General features: G+C 34.0%; 1 protein-coding gene across 2 annotated transcripts in view; it reads left to right on the top strand.

The window, feature by feature from the left end:
* The window catches only part of SNTG1 (syntrophin gamma 1), a 309163-nt gene that overhangs the window by 177960 nt on the left and 111627 nt on the right, over positions 1 to 19576 (top strand). For both annotated transcript variants that reach the window (XM_041412822.1, XM_041412823.1), the window contains 4 exons: positions 1334 to 1390; positions 7432 to 7489; positions 9835 to 9878; positions 9986 to 10027. In XM_041412822.1, coding sequence (XP_041268756.1) covers positions 1334 to 1390; positions 7432 to 7489; positions 9835 to 9878; positions 9986 to 10027 — 201 coding nt within the window. The remainder of the gene's footprint in view (positions 1 to 1333; positions 1391 to 7431; positions 7490 to 9834; positions 9879 to 9985; positions 10028 to 19576) is intronic.

A 19576-nucleotide genomic window follows, 5' to 3' on the forward strand; every position in this document is an offset into this window, starting at 1 on the left:
CATTAGCCTAAATGAATAAATGGTAGTCTCATTTTAGACAATCCATTTTGTCTTTCAGTCCAAAACATTGGATGAGTTTACACTTGCTCTTTCCACAGTTCCACAGTTCATATTTGTCACAAATGTGAAAAAAGAAACAAGGTGACTTGATTTTCACCAAATTTCTGAAATAACAGTTTTCCTAAACTGTTATGTGGTACCTCCTTTATTTTCCTTTCTGTAAATGAAGTAAGGAAGAAAAAGATATGTCTGTATGTATTTAATCCTTTCTGCCCCTGCTGTATTCCTGATGATCTATTCACATCTTACTGACACTGACAATCTATGCTGATTGTGCTGAAATAAATACAGTTAAATGTAGCATACATGCAGACTTATGCCACGCAATAGATATATAGGTAATTAAATGAGTATAAAATCTAGACCACATGTAGAGGACATTCAGCAATCTATAAACTTAATATATTTGACTCTGGATATATGGTATACATTGGTTTTATCACTACTTAAATGTACTAGTTCTAAATTATCTGTAATTATAAAGCCAACAGATAGAGTAGGAAAAAACCAAAAAAGCCTTTGTAAATGTTCATATCTGAGACAGATAGTAGCCTACAGTTTTTACAGCATAAATTTTTAGACAAGCAATAAATGGAAAAAGATGGGCTATCTTTAATAATTGTTGGTTATGGGTTATGATTTATAAACTGTTGCTCTGAGATTAACAGTGACTGTTTTGTATTAGCTTTTGGAGGTTTTGGTTTTTGGGTTTTTTTTTTTGTTTGTTTGTTTTAAATTTAGATCATTACTGTGCTTTGAAATGAATTCATGCAATGTATGCACTTGTTAAGCTTTGGTTAACACCAATAAATGGTCCTGGTATGCACAAGTTGTTTTCCTTTCAGATGAAACTGAATTGGGAAATGCACTGCAGGAGTGCAGTGTATGTACTTCCACATGTAGTTAACAGCCTGCAGGTGAGACCAATTTAGGACTAGTCAAGGCTTTAACCTCTGAAATGTGTGTGTTTTGTCATAATTGTCTAACTCCAAAGTTCTGCTTTCTGTGTGTTGCAGTACTTGCTAGGATGGTGTGAATTGAACAAATTTTTTGGGAGGGATTTTTTTTCTTTTGTTTTGAGACAGGATTTCTTCTTTTCTTCCAGGCTTTGTCTTTGTCCTGTGGAACATAGGTTTCATTGGATTTTGAGTTCAGGAACTCAGAACTTTATTAAAACAACAAAAGGCAATGTTGAAAAAACTTGTTGAAGTAAGAATTTAGTTGTTTTGGCAGGAGACATTAAATCTAGCAAAACTTGATTTCTTTTTTCCAGGAAAGAACAGTAACAATTAGAAGACAGACTGTAGGAGGATTTGGATTAAGTATAAAGGTAAGATGATATTTTGGTCTGTTTATTGCATATCACACAAAGAGTGTCTTTGTATAGAATCAATGTTACTGTTAATAAGTGCAAACTGTTCTAGACTAGAAACAAGACAGGAAACATATTCTTGTATGTTAGATGCTGTTACAGTAGGCAACCAGAACTATGCTACCTTATGGAAGGAAGGCAACCATTCCCTTAAAATTCAGGCTGACCAACTCTGTAATAAGGTTTGATGTAAGAGTTGAGAAGTGTTTTTAACTGTATAGACTGTACTTGTTCGGCTTCTCTCCAATTTAAATAGTTATTAATGAACGCTAAATTACAGTGGCAGGAACAAGGAACAGCCAATAAGTCCATCATCAATTCTGCTACAAAGAATATCACATTAATTCATTGCAATTCATTAGTGGGACAGAAAGTGTTATTGCGTGCTTGTATTGTTTATTTTTCTGTAGATCAAGCCCAGACAGCAATTTATCATGTAAATGTGGTTTTGCTTTTCTCAGTAAGATTTAAGAACATATACAAATGTAGGTGATCCTTTTTAGGAGAGGGAGGAAGGGTTAATAATTTTTGTCATTGTAATCTATGAGTTTCAAAACTTTACCTTAGCTTTGAGTCTGAGTGTAGACAGCACAAGATTAATTTTATCTTCTAAACACAGCAGTTCTCAGTCTCAAGATAGCAATGGAAAAAATGAAGTGTACTTCACATGAATGCAAAGAGGCCTAAATTATGCATATAAAGTGAAAGTATAGATTTTCCTATGGCATCTGCTTATACTGACCTTATAAGTGACTCCTCATAAGAAGGATTAATGTGCATTTGTGTTGTCATTGATAAGAATATGACTGAATAGAAGTATTAATTTTTAAAAATGTCTTAGTGCACTTGCTGTTATCTTGTTGAACCATGAAGACCTCTGTTCAAGGAAAACTAATTGCTATTTTGTCACCAAAGTTTCTCATCAGTTTAGTCAACAATATTTAAGTTTTTTTTTCCTCCGGTATCATTATAGGTTACAGCACACTGAATAATGAAGAAGTAAGGAATGTCAGTGTAAAATCAAGTATATGGGTAAATGAAGTTTTATTTAAATGCTACTAAGAAATAACTGGTTACAGTAAAGACTAGATAATTGGAGAGCAAATCTCGAGAGTTGACAAATTTGATTTTACATATACTTTAAAATAAGTTATAATTTAAAATTAACATCACTAACAATCTCAAGATCACATTATTTAAATATTATGTACATTGCATAAAATAAAACATCATTTAGAAACATAAATAGAGAATGTACAATGGTCTTTCTTAAAATTAATAGAGTTAAGTTATTCTTAACTTTTTAGAGTAAGATATTTATTTTCTATGATTATTTTATATCATAGATATTTTGATCCAAATTAACCAAAGTATTGGAAAGGCGAAGACACATAAAGTCAGGTGTGAATAGACAATTTTAAATTTTTTTAAATAACTAGCAATCAGGTGAAAAATCCCTTCAAAAATGTCATTAAAGAGCAAAGAGTTCCCTTTAAAAAAGGAAACTCAGACTTGCTTGGATGGCATAGATTGGATAATGAAACTGAAAAGTTGAATTCTGTGGTCCAGGATATTCTGTCGATGTGTTTCAGGTAGTATGATTTATTATTTTAAAATTACTTATTTTTTAAAAAAAATCAATGTTGGTGGGACCATTTCTGCTAGATCCATATATTAGTAGTTCTACATTCTCACAAAGATGGACAAGCATTTGGATAGCCAACACAATAAAAAAAAATAAATAGTATTATTATAATTTTAAACTAGTGTAAGAAACAACTTAGAATGGAAACTTAGAGTAATTTTTTTTTTTAGTTTAGTAGGCAAACTTTATGAAGACTCACTGAAATGAACTTTTTATTTATGGCATGAATTGACATTTCAGATCCAAACACTCTGAAAGGTGCTGGTTTTCTATTTAAAATTCAGTTAGGGTTTGCTTCTTGCTGATGAATACAAGTTTGCTGCTATGGTTTTGTTTTGTTATGTAAGATTCCTGAACTTTAATAAAGAATCTTATATTTGTTGATGATTTTAAATAGAAATATAATTATTTTAATTTTTGCCAGAAAGTAGAGGTCTACAAGTCACCCTGAAGGAGAGAGAAGCACTGAGGCCTCTCCTCCTTTGTCAGTAACTTCCGTAGCCTCTCGAACTACAGTAGTGTCTGTTGTCTTAATACTCCCAGACTAATTAAAAATAGGGGTTATTTGAGGACTTGCTTTCTGGCTGTGATGTATGTCAGAGGATGTTGTTTACCTGAGGTGTTAATTACAGCAGTACAGTGATTAATGACACTCACTTTAGAATACTTGCTTGGGCTTGGTTATGAATTTGCCTAGTTTCAGCTATCAGGTCTGGGGCATTAAGATGTCTTTTTTTTGTGTACTAACTTAAAACATCCATTTCCTGCCAGAAAACTAACATGAAAATGTCACCTTTCAACTTTCTCTTGAATAAATTTTTTAAATGTCTTATCCCACTGCAAGAATTTTGAACCCTTGGAATTGTTCTTTTTCTGAAGACCAGAGAACAAATTCCTAATAATTCTAAAATTAAACTATATTTTTGTTTTATCTCTCTGTGCGGTACATAGACATAATACTTCTCTTATAACCTGGGTATTCCAACTATATTTCTAAAAATCAGAGATTCAGCTAACTGCTTAAGAAAAACTCTGCCTCTAGGGTTGACTTTTGTCCAAGACCTAAACTTCAGCCCTTTAAGAAATAGATTATAATCCACTCTTTTAGGATTTGAAAACCTGGTGTTTGCCTGTATGTCTTAGCTGAAGTTAGTGGTGAAACTGTGGTTGAACTTGTAGCAGACCTGCTCTGGTTTACACTCTTATGAAGAAATGATTTTCTCTCTTCGGAAGGCTCCTGTTAAATGTTTGTGAAGAAATAGCCATAGACATAGATATAGAATTTGGCAAGTGTAGTATTTCAGTCATTTATCACATCTCTGGCAAGTTTGAGATGTAGAGCCTTGACAAGAGGATGCTCAGTGTATGATTTTGGAAAGAACATCCTGTTTTTCTATAATTGGAGTGTAGTGTTCCTGAAGAAATAGGCAACAAAATTGATAGTTCATTAAACAAATTGAGGTTTTTGGTTACAGTCTGACTTCTGGCTCCCAGGACTCTGTACACTGCCATTATTCTGCCTCTGTTTTGATCATTCTTTTAAAATGATGAACAGCATCAGAGGTCTTCTGAGGTTCAGTCTGAATTTCCCAGTTTAACTCAATCAAAAAATTCAGTGTCCATAGACCTTAAAGCTATTTTTGTTAGTGGAAATACTTCTTTTTAGTATCAACTCATAGTCCCCTACATTGTCTAACTCTGATGATGGTAAAATTCAACAATTGGTCTGATCTTTTATAAATTTTTTTGTAGAAGATAAAAAAATTAATTTCCTTGTTATACTTAGAACCAAAAATCCTTAGCCTTTTTCAATAAAAGTAACTACTTTCAATTGCCCTATTTTTCATATGTGAAAAACTTCTGAAAAAGAAAAAACCCTCACACATAAAAATTGGGATAGGAAAAAAATCTTTAGGAGTGTATCATGTGACACTTTGAAAGGAGGTGTGGGTGACCTCTCACCAGTAGTGGCCAACATTCAGGACAGTGACCTTCAAAGAGCTGCCAGTGATTAGAGCTTCCTCTGCCCCTTCTAGCAGGACCACCTCCACAGGGGGGAAGCTGCTGTCATTCCAGGTTTATCCCTGCTTAAGGAAAAATTACAAAGAAAATTTGCTTGACAAAGATCATTGTTAAAGTCTGGCAGAGGTCTGAGCCATTAAGTCTTCAACACCACTATTTGATGTATTTCTGTCCATCCTCTGGTCTGAGGTTATAACTACATGCCCGTACTAGAGGAAGAGAAAATTTAAAGCAGTGGAAAAGTGGCCTCTGTTCCCAGAGGTTTCTTCAGAAGAGTAACCCCTGAGACTGTAAAACCAGATTTTAGACATGCATACACTTTTTCCTCTACAGGACAGAGAATCACGTATGGAGAGTGCAGGATGCAAGGCTGCAGTGTCAATCTGAAGTAGCATCCAACAGGATGCTGGCAGAATATACAGTTTGCTACAAATTGCTAACAGTGACTGGGTATAGATAGTTGATCAACTATTTGCTGTTTCCAGTTTTGATTTTTTGTTTCTTAAAATAGCAGGCACTATATCCTTTTACTATTTAAAAAGAAGCCTTCATACAGGTCAGAATTGGATGCAATGAGAAGAGATAGTTCCCTTGGGTAGGACACTGCTGAAAGCTTTCTCAGATCTGTAGTGCAAATGGATTTAGGTAAATTCAATACAACGAGAGAGGAATAATCATGTTGCGTGCATTACAGGCTGGCTTAGTAATAAAAGTAATTTCCTACTTTAATGGAGCTTCAGATCTAAGGAGGCAAGGAGGCTATTTTAAACCTCACACTTCTTTGCTGGACTTTAAGTATCCTGGATAGTGCAACATGTTTGTAACATTGGAAGCTTAGAAAGAAAGTGACACAGTTATTTTTTCTGTTTGTTTGAAACATTTTAAAGAAATTAAATTTGCATGTGGCTAGAAAATTTGGAGGGTATAGGTTAAAACTTATTAATTTAGTGAGCTTGAACTCATTATCTGCAGTGAAGCCAGCTTTTACTGTTGGTATTCTTCTGGTGAAAACTACTGAAAGATATTTAAAAAGCTATAATGCTACAATTTGATGGTGGCCTCTGGTTTTTATGGAGTCAATACTCAGTCTGTATTGGAAATACCAATATGTTCTGTGTTTGTCAACACTTGTCTTATGCAATGCCAGTAGAACTTTACCTGTAGACATATAATTGTTGTAATATTACTGAGATCTCAGTGTTTTTGGGGCTGTTTGATAGCCACTAGCAAAAGCAACATTTATCCTATTTAACATTCATCCGCTTTAACATTCTGTGGTTTCAGAGGAAATGAATCTTTACTCCCTGACAGAAAGAGGTGTTGAGTGCAGGAGTCTGTTCAGTTTCAAACACTGATATTACATGAAGAAGGGATGTGTGCTGTTCCTCAGGATTGAAATACCTATGTCAGTCCTTTTCACAACTTGACACAGGTTACCTGGACCTAATAAAGCCATCATTTCCAAAGTAAAATCTGTCTGCTGAAAAGAAGAGTATACAAACCTTCAACCAGTATTCCTAGGTGAAACAGTGTGGCAGACATTGGTTTCTGGTGACTTGAATTTGTACAGCTTGCATTTGAGTTGCATTGATGCTCTTGACAGAGGAAAAAGTATTTGTGTCTCTCTGTATTTTTGCCTTTACCTTCCTTTGAATTTTCTTTTCATTTCAGGTTTATTTTTATAACTTTGTTCTTAAGCACCATAAATATTTCCAGTCCCAACAGGTTAAATTGAATGAAGCAACACCATTGAATTGTTGTTGAACTCTTGAAACTATCATCTGGTTTTCCTTTATTTCTCTCCATTTATTGAACACCTACTGTTCCATTTCTTAATGCTTCTTTTTCTGTTCCTTATTACTTATGCCACTACTTTCCTCACTCTTTGTGCTTGTGTGACAGACAGAAACAAATAAAGGCTGCTTTTGACATGAAAAGGCCAAACCTTCTTTCTTGTGCTTTTGTTTACCTCCTTGTCAGCATGAAAACTAAGTGGTCACAGTGTGATTGCCATTATAGCTGGATGTCCATTCTGCTTTTACAGGACACATTTCGTACATTAGGCTCTCCAGAATTCACAGAAAATGGTGTCCTACAAGTCTGGTAGAGTTCTGAATTCACTTCCTGTGCTAATGATGGCAACTGAGAACTTCGTTATGTGAGACAATAAAGAATTAATCACAGTCAAATATTCATGAGAAAAAGAGGAAGTACAGAATCAATTATTTGCTCAGTCTCTCTAAAAACTGCACTTAGAGAAAGGGTAAAATACAACTTTAAGCAAAAATATATTTTTATGACTGACAAAGATTGTAATTTATTTTATTTTCAGGGTGGAGCAGAACATAATATTCCAGTGGTCATTTCTAAGATTTCCAAAGAACAAAGAGGTGGGTATCGGGTATCAGCTTATTACACTGTACTTTAATGTTCCCTTTAGAAAAACATGTATTAAATCTTGAGATTCTTCAGTCAATGTTAAACAAATACTGTTGTTGAACCCTTTCTCTCCCATATTTTTATGATCTCTCTCTTCCTCAGAAACTTTTTCTGAAAAAGTACAGAATTGATATTTGGAGTAGTTTTTAAAGTCCTCAAAATTTTTTATTTTTTTATTTTTTTATTTTTTTTTAGAAAATAGAAGCAGGAAAGTAATAGGGAAGTATTAGAAAACAAAAAGAAAGTACAGAAGAGAAATAGGAATGTTTAATAAATTTAACAAAAGGCAATGATTTAGTGGCTTTGACTTCCCAGTAGTTATTGTCTGGAAGCTGTAGCAGATTAAATCTTCGGCTCTTAAATCATAGTAACACAGCAGGAGAATGCATGACTTTTTAACCTGGTTACTCAGGTAGTATTTATAGTACTTTGAGTACTGCATAAAGTTTTGGCCATAATTATTTTTAATTGTAACAGGGCTAGTGCTCAATTTTGGTATTGATTTAACTGGCAACATTTTGAAATTATTGGAATTATACATGGATAATAGTTAAACAGCTCAAGATGTGCATAAGTATGAAGGAAGAAGGTTGTGAACCAGTACTGATATGGTGTACTTAATATCTTTGTTTTGTTTTGTATGTATTTGTATAAGGCCGGAAATGCAAACTTGGAAATATTTCCATTTATCTGTATTGCAATAACTCTAGAACTCAGCTTCTCCTCAACTAAAATATGCCAGTATGAAAAAAAAAGTCTCTTACTTACCCACTCAGATAGAGATGTATGGAAGAATCAGCATATTGAGAGCCAAAAGCCAACCCTGAAAGGTATATGTGAAAGTTGGAGTTAGGGAGAATAAGGAGTAGCAAGGAATGAGCCCCTAAGGAAGGCAATAAGTTTAACCTTAAGAATTTATACTTGTGACTACAATCTTTTCAATATACATGTAACTAATACATAAAGATGTGGCATATATTACATGCAGTAGCTATTAAGGACTGCAGGAAAAATCAGAAAAATATACTTGAGTTTAATTGAGCACACTGAAGTGCAGTTTTATTTCTGTCATTAGTTTTTTTGCTGCAGTTGCTCTTGCATTGTTTCTAGCCCCAATACCTAGCTGTGATATAATCTTCATTACTGTTTTCAATAAAAATACTGAAGATTTTTGCAGAGCTGGTTTTGAGGGACATCTCTTTCATAGGAGACTGCTGTCTTGAGATTTAGAAAGTGTCATGCTGTGTTCCTGGACTAGAGAACTTTGATAGAGAAAATTCTGTTTGACACAAAGCCTATGCCTCAAAATAAATCAGAATGTCTGTCGCGTAATAATTTAACCATCCGTTGTTAAATATATCTAATAGGACCATTCCATCAAACAAGGACTTAAGTATCATAATTTATATCAATATTGATTCCAGTTTTGCATGTAAGTAAGTAAAGTTTTTGGATCAAGTCCGATACTAGTTTTTTCCAGACAGTACCTTCTATGTTGCTATGGAGTACTATAGGTAATAATCACATGTAATATCTTAATATCCCTTAGTTCTCATGTTCACGTTCTTAAAGGTTATTCATGCATTTACAGACAAATAATCTGTTATATTTCTGGTATGCTTATAAGGTGTATTTGAATGAGATAGCTCTGAAATGGAACACAGTGTTTAAAAGGAAGTGTAGAACTAGATTTTATAAATGTCTTTGTGATGCAGCTTTGTTTTTAAAATCACAATTTGGCTAGTGACTTTTTTACAATATATTGATTTTTTAGCTCTTCACCATATTGCAAGTGTTATCCCGCATTAATAGTCCCTGTTATTTATCAGAGTTTATCAAAGATGCGAGATCTAAAGGGTCCTTTATCTTTGGCAAAAACCTAAAAATTAAATTTGTAATTCACACATGGAGTCTCCATGTTGCTTTTTTCTCTTTGTAAGAAATTATCTCTCACAGGCAAATAAGACCTAGTCCTGCAGTCATCTTCTATTCTGAAAAATATGCCCCACCTTACCAGAATGGCCTAAAAGGTGCTAGTGACTGATGGATGAAGTTTCATAGTCGTGTGCTTGAGCTGAATAACCTCTTTTATTGAAACACTGATACATAAGTATTTTGGGTTTAAAAAAGAAAATGCAAGTAATTTATTTGAAAATTTTATGTTGGGGTTTTTATCATGTTTTTGTTTGAAATTTTAAAAGATTATGCAAAAGCATTAAATTCAATAAAAATTTTTGTACACAAAATGTTGAATGTTTTGTACAAAGTGAGTGAAAAATATGCTTTCTGTTTTCAGCGGAACTTTCAGGTTTGCTCTTTATAGGAGATGCAATTCTACAGGTGAGTAAAACTGCAGATTATTTTGGCTGTATTTTTCTAGAAAAGTGAAATGAAATCTATGCTTATGAAATGTAGAGTAAGTCTTTTCTTTATCTTTTTAATAACAGATTAATGGAATTAATGTGAGAAAATGCAGGCATGAAGAAGTGGTGAGCTTTTCTGTTTTTTAGTCTACTTTTTTGTCTTTTGTAGTTGCTGAAATGATAGTGTATGCTGATAGCAATGCAGTGGCATCAGCTGTTTTATTGTTGTTCCTAAACAAATATGCCTGTACCTTCTAACATGACAAGCTACAAAGTGCAATCTTTTCTTTCTAAATCTGTGTAATTGCTCTTCTTAGATAGGATTTTCTATATTAAAGGTGATTGTTTTATTATGAAGATTTGAGCTTTACAAATTCCAGCATTTCTTCTTCCAGATAATAGCTGTCAAATTTCAGCTGTGCTGCACCTTTCTGGCTGTGTGGGGTCATTTTAATTTCAACAGCTGTAATTTGCACTGTGTTGGAGGTTTGTTGTTTGGTTACTTTTAATCCTGTTAAAAAAAATTAGAGAAAACTATTCATCTGCCACTCATCCTCAGGCTGTTCCTTATGAGGGTGCTCTTCTCCTTTAGTTAAGATGCTATCGTTTTGGGTGTAAAATAAAATTTTATTAAGGAGATTTCTTCTTGAGAAGAAATGTTTGAAAGGTCTGTAGTAGGCTGGTTCCACTGGTGAATCAGCTTTGCTAAATGCATCATGTACTTTAGCCATATTTTTTTTTGACTCTTAAATACTTTCAGAAGCAGAAAACCCTTTATTTCAGAAAGCAATGCCAGAAATTAAAAGATTACAAAAGAAAGTACTTTTAAATCCTGTTTAGCTCCATAGCATTTGTACCTGTATTTTTAAAATAACGTAGTACTGACATACTCGAAGGCTTCTCTGTCTGACTCATTTCCAATTCAAGGACACTCCTTGCATGTCATCCAGCATTCTGCTCTCTGACAGATCAGCGAACATATGCTGTTCAGGTATAGAAAGCAGGAGTTAATATAGATGAAGTTCTGTTGAAGTTTAGTGCAGGCTGAAAGATTAGATCACTGCACTATTCTTCTGAGTGTTTTTGCACACTTGTTTCCTTTTGGAAATCTACTGAAAATCCTTTTTCATCCTTCAGTGCCCTCATCATACCCCCTTCCGTATACACTGGCTAGTAGTTGTATTTATATTGCTTTTAGGTTTTGTCTGCGCAACAATGATTAGGTTGTAAATATTTTATAAGTTTACTGCAGTTGACTTGTTTACTATACATTGATATGGCAAATCTCTCAGTGGGATTTAAATGTTAGAATTTAAATGTTGGAATTACAAAACATGAGAAAGATATTACTAAAAGAGTAGCCTTGTACACTCGGATGTGGATTGAAAATTAGTTAGGACATCAGGTTTTTATTTTCTATTTTCTGAGACATTCTCTAAACCCTCAAAATGATACATAAATCTATTCGGTGTTTATGATAAGGTTGAAACCCATTCACGGGAAGAAAAGAGGTTTTGGAAAAGCTGAAAGGGGAGATTGACATAGAGTAGCAAGTGTTATCGTGTTCAATTTTGATTTATACCTTATTTATCTAACATAATCTGCTTAAACTCCTTGTAGATAATTCTCTGTGAATTAAAAAAAATAGTATCTTACCAGTTTTGAATGTGCATTTATGTATTTGCAAATGGTTTAGGAATTCAAGAAGCAAATAATTTTTAAATTAAATCCTTATTTTAATTATGAATATTTTTAATATTTAATAGCAAATATTGACTAATATTTCAATAGGATCAAATGTCCAGATGACATTTTATAAAATAAAATATGCATAAGAGTTATAGATATATATAATATAAATAAAAAAACCAAAGTACATGAACTCTGCTAATCCATTTTTTTTTCAGAAACCTTCACTGTTATATGCTATGTGTTTATGGAGTAAATTTTTTGTAAAGCTGCAATAATGGTAATATATGTGGTTCTGCATTCTGTGGTCACCTGTGAGTTTAGGCTTAGCCCTCAGTAAAAGCACATCCACTGGTGTGCCAGCAGGAGTCGCAGGGAGGGTTTTGTCTGCAGCACGTCCTTTGCAGCTGGAGTTGATCTTGGACTTCTGTCCTGTGGGGTCTTTATCAAATACAGGATCTGTAGCTCTAATCTCAAGGTAATATAGAGTAAATAGTAGTGTGTGGAGCCTAGTGGCTTGCAGCAGGGAGTTGAACAGGAGTTGAAACTTAATTTTCAATCCTTACAGCATCTAGGCACTTTTGCAATGGCTCTGCGGACACCTGAACTCGTAGCTTTGTTTTGTTCTAATTTTTTCTGCACCTAATTAAGGCTTAGCAGGTACAATGTTATGTAGTGTTTGGGTTGTCTTAATGTCTTAGAAAATTTCCATTGTAAACATGTGGGTAATTTTTTTCAGTGGTTAATGCTGAAGATACCTGTAAAAAATTCAGACTTGTATCTACAGTGTGACTGTGATGAGCATTCATTCTTTTCCTACATGCGAAATGTGTTACTGCTTCTGGAAACTTTTTAAGCATATGCCATATCTTCATAGCTCTGCAGTGAAAAAATCTGTGGCATAATCATTGCAGCCTATTGTAGGAAACTGATGAGTAGTCAACCCTGGTATTTAATCTTGCTTTACTGGTAACCATACTATGTATATAAAATTATTTGATTTTCAAAATTAGATAGTTTAATCAAACTCATGGCATCTTTCATAGCAGGGAGAATCTTTCCCCAATGTACAGTGATCTTAGTTAACATTGTGGGCACTCTGTTGTCTTTATTGTCTTTCAGTACTTTAGATATTGATAGATAGATACATACATAGAAAGAAAGAAAAAAAGATAGATGGACTAATAGACTCTGATAAGCCTAGATAGGTAGGTTTAGTCAGTTCTTCATGTACCTTACTGGAAGCCTTTACGTGGTTCCTTTCTGATTATTTTATTTCGCTTTAGGTGAATCACTTCATCTTGAGCTTAGTTTTCTGCTTGTAGAAGGTGAAAATCTTGTTCACACCGTGAAAGCACATGATGACTTTCTATCAAAGACTGACTGTCAGCTTGCTGTTTCTCTTGGATTGTAAAGAGCCCCAACTGAGTACAGCATAACATTGCTTCAGTCTTAGTGCTCTGATGTGGTAAGGTAAAGACATAGTCTCTCTGGTGAAGTGTCAATATAGGAGAAGGATGCAGAAAAAAAATAAACTAGCAATTTATCATAAAAAATATCTCCCAGCATCTCTCAAACTGGCAGTATCAGTCAAAAAAATGCAATATGAACTTGTGTATAGAAGAAGAGTCCATTGTATCTGTTTAAATACACAACTTGGTGCTCTTTTTACTCAGGGTGTTTTAATTATTCCTTTTTCGGTAGACACTCCTTTAAATTTTTCAACAAGAATTTTAAAAGGCTGAAATTAGGATTATTCACATACAGACCTATGAGTTTTGGCTTCTGTCTAATTAATAAGGTCTAAAAATGCATAGCTTGTCAGTCCACACACCTAATGGTAATAGATATGATTATTCTTAAGGATGTAAATTAATGTATTTCTAGCTTTTACCTCAATTTATTGTCCAAACATAAAGATGGATAGATAAGCACCAACGTAATATGGTTGTATGGATGTTTTTGGTGGTTCTGGGTCTAGGCACAATGTCACTAAAAGTGAACAAGATTTTGGGAGAGAGTGAGAGGCCCTTGAGCCACTTGTGAGTGGCTACAAGTAGGAGAGTGTGTCAGTTCAGTTGGATGCTACCAAAAACCTTGTGTTGGATCTACTGTTCAGGGTTGTAGTGCACCAAATCATCTAGAGCCAAGGTAGAATTGCAGTTGAATGAAGGCTGATATGTTTAAGTTTTTCTCTGTTCTTAATGTTGTGAATGAAACATCTCAGATAGTATCAATAACTATGGTTGCATATCTCTTTGGATCTTAGCATATGGTTTTTTTCCTTAGGAAGTAGAAGAAATTAAATTACTATGGATATGAAGTAATTTCTTCTATTTGGGGAACATTCAGGGAATGTTTCAAATGAAAAATGACAGCTCACATGTGTCAGTTAATGTGGCATTTGAGCATTCCTTGAAAAGTAACAGGAAAAGCTCATTTAGTCACAGGGAGCTATAAAAACAGAATAGATATTCAGGCTTTGGTGGCTTTTATGTAAAGGTAACTACAATATGTAGCACTGTGGTTCAGTTCAGCCACTGCTTGCATTTTGCAAGACACCATTTTTTCTAGAAGAATGACCTGATTTGAGATGTCCTTGTGCACTGCATTGAATCTTTAGCTTCCCTCTTTTCTCAGCATTCATAGCAGGACTGTAACTGTGCTGACTCTCCGTGAGTCATTTATGTTCTATGAAAGTGGCAGTGTAGGGATTGTTGCTGCTTAACTGCAATCATCTGCACCTAATGAAACTCTTACTCTAGCTTTTCTCTTTAAAACTATGGTGTCATTAAAACTGATTTTTAACTCATTATTAATAGTTTTGGCAATGTTTCTCATAAATGTTTTTAAGCAGAAGAATGAGCATATTGTATTTTTAAGACAGGAAACCAAGTGATCTGAAATCTCACTCCAACTTGACCTTGCAGATGTGTCTTTTGGTAAATCATGCTTTTATCATATCTTTGTTTCCCTAACTATGAAACAGAGACCTAGACTATTATTGGATTTAGCTCTCAGAATTTTATTAAGTACTTCTGAATCTGTTATAGAAAAGTACCTCTGCATTAATATTTTGCTGTTTCATGAAGCGATAACAGCAACCCACGAATAGATGTACCACTTTCTCATATTGCAGAGATCCTGTACTTTATAACTCATGGCACAACCATTTAATCCTTTCCCCTCTAGACAGAATGGCGACTCTAAATGTGGAAGCTGCACAGTCGGTGCTTCTAAGACTATAATCAATTTGCAGTTTTTAACTTCTGAGTTTAAAAGTGAAATGTGAACTTCCTGGGAATCCAATATTTACTCTTTCCATACAGCTGCTGTTTTCTATCTAAGACTTGAGTAATAACAAAAATAATAATATTAGTAAACGGATGTTGCCTTAGCTATCCCAGCATAATTAATGAAAATACCTGTTATTGAATATCCTAATGCTCATGAAATTTGAGCATAATCTGTCAAATATTTCAGTACTGATTTGAAATAAGTATCCATCAAGTGGAAAAGAACCTAGCAGCTGTAAATAGCCTGTTTCAGCTGTTTTCAGGTCTGTGGTGGAAATTCCTGGAATCTGGATATATCCTGGAGAAATATTCTTAATGTGTGTTCATCTGCTTTTCTAATCTGGCTTTAGCTATGTTTTATTAGTGTTTAAATAATTTTTTAATTGTGCCAAACTCTGTAAAAACTTGAATTTATTCAAGTACTATGATGTTAGACATTTAAAATATGTTAATATGTTGCTAGTCTTCCTAATTTATATTTTTATTTCTATTTCTCAAGATACCTGTGGATCTATTAGTCATTTTATTAAGATTTCATCTTTTGAAACTACTCATCATTACTGCTGAGTTTTAATAGAAGGGAGTAGAACATTCCATCATGACTAATACCAAGCCTACATGATTAATATTGTTATTTCCTTATTACATATCTACGGTCCTCAAAGCAAAAATTCATTAGGGTTTAGTGGGATAGAGTGAAAGATTGAATCACCAGTTACGGCACAACATCCTTCAAATAACTGTCCTTGATTCCTCCTTTGTCATACAAGTCTATTAATTCTGAAAGCCTGAGCTGCAGAGAAAAGAAACAGTTGAGGAGTGGATTTAAAGTGTATACCATCAAATATTCTTTGTTTGTGACCTTGTTTACATTGATATTTTTACTGTAAAGGCTCAGGTTTCTCTGCTTCCTTAGGAAGCAAATAGGGATATTTTCATGTTTATTGGTACATGAGTGCACTTTACCCTCCAAAAGACTTTTTGAAATATTTCATTCTGTACAATATCTCCTGGTTGTGGAGCTAAACCTCAGTTACACTTTAGTTCAGGGACCCAGTGTTTTTCTTTCTGGTCATAGCCTCCAAAAGACAGAAAAATTAAACAGATACAACATACTCCAACTTAATGTAGGAAAAATAACAAGTCCTGTGGACATGGAATTTATCTTCTCTGGTCACTATTAAGAGAATTTCATTTATTGATAAGGACTAGAAAATACTGTCCAACTGCCATCAGTTGTGTTTTCTTTAAACAGGTATCAACCATGTGATATAGACTGAAAGCAACTGTTCATCTCCAAAAAGCAGCTTCTGTATTTCTAATGGCTTGATTTGAACCTGACAGAGCAGTCAGGGAAGACTAGAGCAGGTGTACTCATTTAATTAGCCAGGAGGAGTCACAAGTAGGAGGCGTGCTCAAAGAAGTGCAAATGTGCACACACATAGTCTTTTGACAATTTTCCAGCAGTTAAAATACCTGATTTATCTCTTCAGAAATGTCATTGTTCTGACTCTAGTAAAATCAAATGGGTGCCAGGAAAAAAACTTTTAATCCAGGGGTTACCTGTACATATCTTTAGGTCTTTTTTTTTCTCTACATTGGGTCTTTGTCTTTTGACAGTTTGTTCGGTGGAGGAGGAAGAGGAAAGGAGAATGGACTCTATATAATTTTTCAATAGTATCCAGTGTTGGCCTGTTCCAGCCAGATACATGGAGGTTTCCAGATGGCCCACCCCATACTTCTCAACCACTAGTATGGTACAGTATGGTACTGGTGTTTTGGTATCTGTTTGTCAGCACTGGGCCTATTCTGGATGGTTGGTTTTTTTTTTCTTTTGCCCTGATAGTACTGATGTTGTTACACAAGTTCAGTTTGGTACTACCTGTTTCTTGTTAGCTGTTTCGAAAGGCTGTGGCCAGTAAAACAGCTTGCAGTAGTAAGAGTTTCACAAGTCACATGAAGATCTTCTGTGCAGGTTTGGTTACTGGGGGAAGAAAATCTTCAATAAAATATTACAACAGTTACACATTCCGTAGGTTTTTGGGCAGACACCTGTAAGAGTTACCTCCCTGTGCTGTTAATACTTTTCTGAGCAAAATGGGGAATGCACTCCTCAGGCTGAATTGGCATAACCAGGATAATGACATATATCTTTAAACATGAGCTAGGAAATGTTCATAGCTCTATTCCACTTCACTTGCCCTTGTCAAGCCAGTAGTGATTGAGAGCATTTAAAGTATTCTAATTGTGCTGACCTGTTAAAAGGAATGTTCAGGGGATTGTTCTACTTCAAAAAACTCCCACATTTAAGCATTGGCTTGCAGAAGGAAGTAATGAGGATATTTCTAGATTTTCTGAAATGCCTTCCCTTCTTATACTATTCTGAGTATGAAGTACTTAGGTAGTAAATGGATAGGCAGATGTTTCACAAAATCTCCACCATTTTTAGATGTCTTGGGGTTTTTTTGACATTGTTTTTTTAGTCATGGTTACATGAGAAATCAGATACAAAAAATATGCAAAATGCCCTGTGCACTTCAGGTCATGTGTGATTTCTGAATCAGTGATTGCAGAGAAATGCTGGTGAGAGCTCAAGTTTACTATAAATGAATGCTAACAGAGAAAATATTTTGTTTAAATATCCATCACCATGAAAGATTGCAAGTTTTCACAGACTGTATAAAGCATCTTTCCATCAATCAATAAGTGAGATTTTAGGGTGAAGTGAATCACCTGCACAGCAATGGCAACAACAAATCTGTGAAACAAAGTTTTTGGTTGGTTTTTTGGGGGTTTTTTGGTGTGTGGTTTTTATTTTTTTATTTTTTTTTCCAAAACACTGGGAGCCTTGGAGATTGAAAGTTTTAAGACATTTAAAATTTTAATTTTCTACAACTGCAGCTTTTAGTATTTAGTATATTTATATCTCAACAGGAAAGTGCTATTGTGCTATCTAAATGGGGACATGCTTTGTCAAATCAAAGCATCTGTATATTATGTTCTTGAGATATCATGGAGCTGTGTAGCATCAGCAGTGTTTTTTCTTATTTTCTGAATTTCTATAGAAAATGAGAGCACAGAGAAAATTGTAAAACTAGAATTACTAAGGTTTGAGAGGCTTGGACTTTCCAAAAGTGAGGCCTGTAGTTTGTGCATTCATTTGTAATATTCTGGCATAATAACCTAGCAGCAATGTAATAGAATTATAAAAATCATTCTGTTTTTCTTTTATTGTTGATGTTGCAAATTTTGTTTCAGAAAACACATTCACTCTATATAATAGTCTATAAATTATGTTTTTTATAAGATTTCATAGTCTCATATGGTAATTAACTGCTGGCAAGAATGGATTTCTGTGGTGTTATTGCTTAATTAAGAAAATAAGAAAAGGTGAAATAAGGGTTACAATCGGATAAGTAGCCTAATCAGTTTTGATTAATATATCACATTTATGCTTAATTTCGAAAGTTACAAAGACCTCATGCTATAAACTGATTAAAACTGTAATTCAGCACTTTTTTGTCATTGTGCTGAAATACAAATCTTTTTTACTTCTTTGGAATTATATGCTAATCTTTTTTGTTTCCAAAATATCTATAAATGTTCTCCAGATAATTAAAATACAGCATGAGTGCCTCCAAATCTAGTTTTGCCTTTAAAATTTAGACACTGATAAAAATTATTTTAAAAATGTTAAGGAAATGTGATTTCTGAAATTTTCAAATTATAATAATATTGGATCCCAGTTCAGCAGAATACGTATGTATTTGCCCAAAATTATGAATTTACATATTTTATTAAGTTGGGGACTTTCTTTTTTACAAATATTTTTTGAAGAAAAAAGTAATTTTCTCAACTTCAGCCAGATACAGTGCAATTAATCTAAAGCAGAAAAACTGCCACTGCATTAAATGGCATGAAAGTATGTTACAGAATCACAGAATTCTTATGTGTTTTCTCAGCTGAGAACTTTCCCCACTGGGCACTTTCCCTGAAGTACTTAAATACCTTTCTCAGAGATCAGATCCTGGGCAGCCAAGAAGCTTAGCAGAATTAACTGCTTATATTGATCTAAAACATTACTTCAAATACAAATTTGTCCAGGAATTTTTTTTTGTCATATTGAAGTTGATAACATTTAAAACTGAACAAATAGGAATAGGTTTGTAGAGTAATATTTATTCAAATATAGAATTAGAATTTGATTTCAAACTCTTTAGGACCACTTTTAATTCATTTTTCATGAGCATTTATATTCTGGTGCTTGATTAGTGTGACTATTAATGAAAACTAAATGTTAAGGACGTATTTGCCAACAGCAAATTCTATATTGAATATGTAAATGTGAAATTTGCTACTAGCTGTGTGTTTGACCCCAGCCTTGCAATGGGATTAGTGTAAGCAAACTCTTGGTCTGGGGATGATCTTTTTCTTTCCCCCAGACCTGGAGCTCTGCAGTGTCAGGCAAAATTTTCAAGCTATGCAACACTTGTATTGCTTTCAGCAATTATCGACATATGTATGTACATAAAATCTCTTAAAATTTAAGACCATGCTTCAAAATACTGTGTCAACTGGATGTTTTTCACTCTTCGACCACTAGGAACAGGAACAATAGCCGGCATGTTGTACAGTCTGGTAATGTGTATGCCTTTTGAATACTACTAATGAGGCCTTCAGAAATTGTAAA

The sequence above is a fragment of the Onychostruthus taczanowskii genome, unplaced genomic scaffold (assembly GCF_017590055.1).
Source record: "Onychostruthus taczanowskii isolate IOZ18803 unplaced genomic scaffold, ASM1759005v1 scaffold4, whole genome shotgun sequence".
Taxonomy (NCBI): Eukaryota; Metazoa; Chordata; class Aves; order Passeriformes; family Passeridae; genus Onychostruthus; species Onychostruthus taczanowskii.